At 37.7% G+C, this 7,321-nt stretch overlaps 1 protein-coding gene across 1 annotated transcript; it reads left to right on the forward strand.

Annotated features, from left to right (window-relative positions):
- The first annotated feature begins 301 nt into the window (after positions 1 to 301).
- Positions 302 to 4,781, forward strand: LOC118753882 (serine--pyruvate aminotransferase, mitochondrial-like). Its single transcript, XM_036488758.1, has 3 exons — positions 302 to 897; positions 3,472 to 4,334; positions 4,421 to 4,781. Exons 1-3 carry the CDS (start codon positions 748 to 750, stop codon positions 4,581 to 4,583), a joined length of 1,176 nt encoding a protein of 391 aa, XP_036344651.1. The 5' UTR covers positions 302 to 747; the 3' UTR covers positions 4,584 to 4,781.
- Positions 4,782 to 7,321: the final 2,540 nt, after the last annotated feature.

The raw sequence follows: 7,321 nt of genomic DNA on the forward strand, positions 1-7,321 counted from the left end.
TACATTTGTACGTCTATCAGATAACTTACAGTATTTTAATACAAACGTATACATACATACTAAGTTGTCAAATATTAATGTTATCTGTATGATGCAGATAATGCCGTTTTATTTTGCTCCCGGTGATGTTTTTTCCTTGTCTATTCATTTACTATCTGTATATTACTTGGCGTATTTAGTACAATACAATGTGAAGTTGACTCGATCTTATTAAGCAATGTTTTATTTAGTTTTTCTATGGGCTCATTTAAATGAGCTGCAAGCGATAAGGAAAGACTATAAGATGCCTGCAAAAACCGTAAACCAGCTTCATTCCCAGCCAATACATTGCTGATAGTAGACATTTTTTGTGGTTTCGTAAATATATTTATATTATTTCACATACATAATTATAAAAGAAGCAACCAGAACAATTTAGTGTATGCGCAGTTAAAATTTTATGAACTAAAATTTGTGGTTTTCTTAAAGCTAAGTCGCCACGAACTCTAAACAACTTTGATAATAATAAACTGTGGTCACAAACGCCGCCACAAAAAATCTATCTGAGTGTATATTCTGCACTTAACCGAGTACCACCGCAGGAGTTGATATGTATAAAAACTGAAGGCAGTCACAAGTGAAAAATTATTAACTTCCACAATTTGGTGCTGTGAATATCGGTAAAAAGTTGTGTGTGTGTGTGTGGTGAAATTTAAGGATAACTTTATAAAGTTTAAAGTGTAGAAATAATCTTTCAACTTAAGAAAAATGGAATCGCCTGCGCCTGAGTCGTTGAAACATACACTTTATGTGCCAAATAGGACACTGATGGGGCCTGGACCATCCAATGCTTCGTCACGTGTGCTCGATTCACTCAGCAATCCCATTTTGGGGCATATGCATCCGGAATGTTTTGAGGTAAGTATAGAAAATGGAAATATCTGAATATACCAAACTGTCCCTGCAATTAAAAACTCAATTTAAATTTAACTGAAGTCAAATCTGAATTTTATTTCTATTTGGTTTGAGTTACGGGTACATATTCTATTTTTATCATAGCTTAGGCTAAAAACACAGTGGAGCGACGAGCAAAGCGACTAGCATTGCATCGAGCAAAGCGTCAATTACAAATGTGTAGGAAGGCTTTGCTCTTCACTATGCACGCTTCCATTGAAACATATGTATATGTACGTTTGTAATCGGCGCTTTGCTCAATGCTCTTTGTTCGTCGCTCCACTATGTTTTTAGTCTTAGAAGGGCATAACCTTTTGCCGTCGATGTTCTTCCGTGGCGCTAATTTATAGTTTGATTTTAACGATTGAAAATCTGTCAGATCATTATGATTGCGGGACTTTCAGTCGTCTACACTTTTCTATTCCATCCCTTACTCTCATTCAGACTAGAGATTACATTCTTATTCTAACGGTGTTCGTGTAATGTTATTTAGAATGTCCTTTCAGGGCAGACGACGGGTCCACGACTTTAGTATTGACTCACCCGTGGAAGGTTTGTTTTGTCGGCAGCGCGGTGCCTCAGTTGAAGCTCGTGTTAACTACTCTTCGGCGCTCTCGCCCTGGTTAAGCGAGAACCGAAAACGGTCAGGAAAACTTCTTAACCGCAACTCTCTACGCATCCAATAGAATTAGAAGTGACACTAACGGTTATTTCAACGTGTCCTCTAAACACTTTTTTAAAGCAATTCGTCCTTTGCAGAACTGAGGTCTGAGTATCTCGGATCGAAATTCCTAAACAGCTTCGCCGAACTCTCGCGAACTGATATCGAGTGTTGTCAGACCTACTTACATACATATGTGCGCAGAGCATACAGTCATGTGAAAAATAATAGGGTAATTTTAACCAGTTTAGACAATTTTATTTTTTGTTTGTATGATGTTAACTTTTTTTTTTTAGAAAAATTCAGCGCAATATCTAACGAAACCATATAAGTAGAAATTTCTAACTTTGTAGAAAAATTATAAAAATTCAACAAACTTTTTAGTGAGAATTTTTATAGCCCATTAAATTCCAGCATAAGAAAGTGCAAGTTTTAAGTGGCTAAGAATTTGCGTGGATTTTTGATAGTTTTTTTTTTTATGTCACGCATTTTGTTCTAAAATATAACACCAACTTACACTTGCATTTTATTAAGTTAGAGTTTTAATAAAAAGATTGTTGTCAAAATTTCTTGAATTTTTCTAATTTTTCTACAAAGTTTGAAATTTGGACTTATTTGATTTTTGTAAGATAGTTAATGAACTGAATTTTAATCAAATATATACTAAACATTAAACAAACGAAAAAAGTAGCCAAAATTGGTCAAAATGTCGTGTCACTATTATTTCTCATAATATGACGTCATAGTACGAGCGGAGCTATGCTTGTGTGCTTCATTCATAGCCGCGAATATGGAGACAAGGAATTTTCCATCACTGCAGGCTAGATAAACAGCAAATTTTTACCCTTCGTTCTCTACGAGTTTCGTTCGAGAATCAAAGACAATCAAATTAAGCAGAATAAGATCAATTAATTTTGAAAAAACTGTTGGAGGAATTTTTAATTTTGAATCGCCAGTTTTATCTCTCGTAAATCGAAGGTGGAAGAATTTGATTGGCGTTTGACTTCTAACTTCTCTATTAGCAAAGAAATTAATAACGATTTTCAACCAGTTTTATACCAGATTTGCTAAAAGCGCAACAGAACCTGCTCTTATCAATGCATAAAACAACAAAAATAGTAGCAAAAATGTTTGTAACTGAACTAACAGACAATTTCGTTCGGCTTCAGCGCATAGCCGCTGATAGCCAACCCGACCATATCTGTTGTCTGCGCTGACATTTGATCCACATCTGTTGTGTCTTGCAAGGCGGACAAAAGTACGATTTCCAATAAAAATAAAATTGCCAAAGAAAATGTTAATACGGTAAATCATCTGTTTTTTTGTGGGACAAGGTCCGAGGATCAGTTAGTATGTCGGAAATGAGTGACGTTCCTCGAAAAAGGTAGAAGATAATGCAATAAGTTCTGGATATTTTGTTATCTATGCATATGTACATATAATAAATTTGTAACAGACCGATGTCTCTACGTTATAGATACTAAAGGAAAATGAATGCGGGGGTGATCTTTAATAGATCAACAGAAGCCAAATCAACACTTTTAAAATTTTTATCTGCTGTCTGTATGTTTGTACGCACATCACTCGAAAATTAATGCATGTAATCGAATGAATGCACTTTTCACTGATGTATTGCCTGAGGTCTAACTTAGAATATAGAAGAAAAACATTGTAGAGTCGCCGCCGGATTGCAAATTGCAGTTAGGTAAATCGATAAGTCAAACTATATACTGCAATATGGCTATCAAAAGAAAGAGGTTTAAGAAGTCTCCGCCTCGATTTATCGTTGAACCTGGTTACAACACTATGCCATTCAAAATTTTTAAATAAATTTTTAAAATTCTTATCTCCATATTCAATGCCATTCGTCTTTACAGATAATGGACGAAATCAAGCAGGGCATCAAATACCTTTTCCAAACAAAAAACACAGCCACAATGTGCATTAGCGGCTCGGGGCATGCCGGCATGGAAACAGCTTTTATGAATCTCGTGGAGGATGGTGATGTTGTACTTCTAGGTTGCACTGGACTGTGGGGACATCGTGCCGCCGAAATGGTTAAGCGCGTCAATGGTGATGTACGTTACGTTGAGGCGCGTTTTGGACGCTCACTGACCATGAAAGAAATCGAATTCGCCTTTGAGGGACACAAGCCACAGATGTTCTTCATTGCACAAGGTGATTCATCGACGGGTATATTGCAGCAACATTTGAAGGAAATCGGTGAACTTTGCGAGCGTTACAACTGCCTTTTTGTTGTCGATGTGGTGGCTTCAGTGGGTGGCACAGAATTCTTTATGGATGCTTGGAAAGTTGATATGGCATATGCGGGTTCTCAGAAGGTGCTCGGTGCGCCACCAGGCCTAACGCCCGTTTCGTTCAGCGAACGTGCCATCGCACGCATCAAGGCACGCAAAACTTATGTCAAGTCGTACTATTTTGATGCCCTACTTGTCGGACAATATTGGAATTGTTTCGATTTACCACGCATCTATCATCACACCATCTCATCGACGCTGCTGTATGGTCTGCGCGAAGCATTGGCACAATTTTGCGCGATGGGTCGGAAAAATGTGATACATCGACACCAGGAGTGCTCACATCGGCTGCAGTGTGGTCTGCAGGATATAGGCTTGGAGATGCTTGTGCCAAATGCCAATGATCGCTTGCCTACGGTGAATACAATTAAAGTACCGGCGGGTGTGGAGTGGCGCAAGGTGGCCGAGTACGCGATGAGAAAGTGAGTAGATATTGCAATTCGAGCGGCTTATAACTAAGATAATATTGACACTAACTATGTATTTATTACTATTTTTTTTTTTGCAGATACAACTTGGAGATAAGCGGCGGTTTGGGACCCACAGCTGAGCAGGTGTTTCGTATTGGGCTGATGGGTGAGAATGCCACATACGAGCGTGTGGATCTGGTGCTTAACATTATGCATGAAGCTATACTAAGCACGAAATTGAAAGATAAATCAAAAATCTAATATATGTAGTTCGCATTGCTATTAACAAAATTTAGCGTTTAAGATATTATAAAGTGCAAAACTTTGCATAAACTGTATACACACTAACTAGGGTTGATTAACTATAAATACTTATGTACCAGTAAAATCACACGCATTCAAGCTGAAGTGATAATTGTTACATTTTCATAAATAAATAAGATAAGAATTTTGTTAATATGGAGCTCTTATAGGTCATGGACGATATTGCCAAGAATTTGTCTATTCCACACAAGAATGCCTGTCTACGTTGGTTGGTTGCTTCAGGTGGATTATCACCCTGGTGGTAAGCAATTAGCAAGTTTGCCATTTTCATTCCACAACTCGTGGAGCTGACACCCATGTGGCGGCACTAATGAATTTCAGTACGCCTTATAGAGAGAGGGGGTTGCACTCTGAAACATTCTGCAGGAATGGTTTGCCGAGTGTCTTTAGCCTCATCCGCATAAGCCGAGAGCTGAACCATATACAACGCGTGGGACACATTCCGTGCGGAGCTATACAGCTTGTTGAAATTCTAAGGGGTGTTTGGTTCTGTTTTAACGGCTAGGTTATTAGATTCAGAATGAATCCAACAATTTTATTGAGCTTGGGGCCGTTTTTATGAAAAATGTTGTGGAAAAGCAACAATAATATACAAAGGTAAGAAGTTATAGCTGCTATTTGGGAGATCACTACATCTACTAATCAGACTTCTTCAACCGCGGTCACTGAGGAGATGTGGTGATCTCCGAAGTAGCAGCTATACCTTCTACCTTTTGTAAATTATTGTTGATTTTCAATAAATTTTTTCATAGGAAACGGCCTCAAGCTCAATTAAATTGTTGAATATAATTGTTATAAGGCCATAAATAACAAAAAAATTCTGAATGAATAATAAATTTACGGCCAGTCAAACATACCGAAAGAAAGTCGGAGAGTCTCCTTACTTCGATGTTTAAGACATCGGTAATACTTCCATCGATGTATCGTCAATTTCGCGATGTTAGTAAATTGTAAAAATCGATGGCAAACATTGAAAATTTAACCGATTTAATCGTGTAAGATCTAAGAAACTCCCTCGGGTGGTTACCACCTTATGCTAAATTGTTCTTGGCTTCTAGGTTTTCTTCGAAAGAATACTGACGACTGTCGGCCACTCAGATAAGTCTGCGTTCATCATTTTATTCTTGGTCTTAGAGAGGTGGTCTCGGTGCCAAAAACTTTCCGACAGGTCCCAATGCTACTAAAACGGCACTCTCACAGCGACGAACAGGTTAATGCCGCAATTATTTAAGGTGTTAAGTGCTGTAATAGTGCCGTGCACATTGTGGATGTGTCTTTACGAGTGGTGAACATAAATTTGACGGCAGTTTGCCCCGGCTTAAGTAGTGGGGATACTCTCCCTGATTTCCACAATCAGCAATTATGAGAGAAGTCATCGACAAATTAAAGATTCTGGTGAGGTATTCAACTCGCGTTGGTCCAAAGTTTTAAGGCATCAATATGGATAACCAGTCGGCACCCAATGGCTTTGGTGACTCTTTCCTTCCCGATAACTACTTCATATAACTGGCACACGCACCAGAAGTAGGTTGCTGTAAACGATGGCTCAAGCGATTGGTACCATTTACACGGATCACTTAGGGAGCTTACGATTTGTAACATTTTAAGTGTAAAGTTGCTATGTAGATAGATAGATAGATATATAGTTGAAGTAAGCACTGCGACCAGTAGGTCTATTGTGCTCTCAACTCATCACAGTACCTCACCAACTTGCTACTTAGCAATCTAGCACATACTTTGTTGCTTTTCCAACAACAACAAAATGCGTTGCCAGATTGCTAAGTAGCAACTTTACACCTAAAATGTTTCTCATCGTGAACTCCCCTACTGATCCAAGCAGAGTTAGATCGTCGCCCAACAGCTCTTGGTAGGGTAAAATCCTAATCATTGCTGTACGTAGATACGGCTTTCGTAGGATTGAAATCATTTTCATTTTGTTAAACGATTTCTATAAATCTTTTTTTTTTAGAGGAAATGTGGTACATCAGAGGAGGTCCCTTACTAATTTGGTTTACATCGCCCCATTGGATCATGAAGAAATTAACGGTACTCTTAAATTTTTATATGATATTGGAAAATGGACAAATAAATAGTTTGGGAAAAAATACTAAGGATCTATTTCATGTATGGAATTAACAATAACAACCACGCTGCCCAGTTTAAATATCGGCAAATCAGCTATACATCGATAATGCGGGTTCGATGCCTGCTTAAGTCTAGAAAAAAGAACTGTGATGAGGAGGGCTGGTGATCTTCAAAATAGCTGCTATAACTTCTATCGCTTAACTCATTAAACGCGAAAGCAAAAGAGGAAATTGAGAGGAACCAAATTTTGGAGCACACTAAAAGAGAGGATATGTTCAAAAACCCATCATAAAAAGTTTCGACCTCTATAAAGGGTTGTCTGTACGACCTGAAACATATATGTAACACTCGTGAATCTTTGTTATGTAATACAAATTTTAATAACAACAATATCAGTCCACGAAATTCGAACGTTACATATATGTAACACTAGCGTTTAAAGAGTTAAGACTTTGTTGCTTTTTCCATTTTTCCTAATAACCAATCGTGGTACAAAGCTCAATATCTAGCCATAAATTTTAAATTTTTTGATGACCAACCATCAAATTCTTAAAAAAAAAAACGCAAGAAAAACTCATAAAATTTTTGTG

Source organism: Rhagoletis pomonella, unplaced genomic scaffold, assembly GCF_013731165.1.
Source record: "Rhagoletis pomonella isolate Grant_MI unplaced genomic scaffold, Rhpom_1.0 Rhpom_scaffold_03001, whole genome shotgun sequence".
NCBI lineage: Eukaryota > Metazoa > Arthropoda > Insecta > Diptera > Tephritidae > Rhagoletis > Rhagoletis pomonella.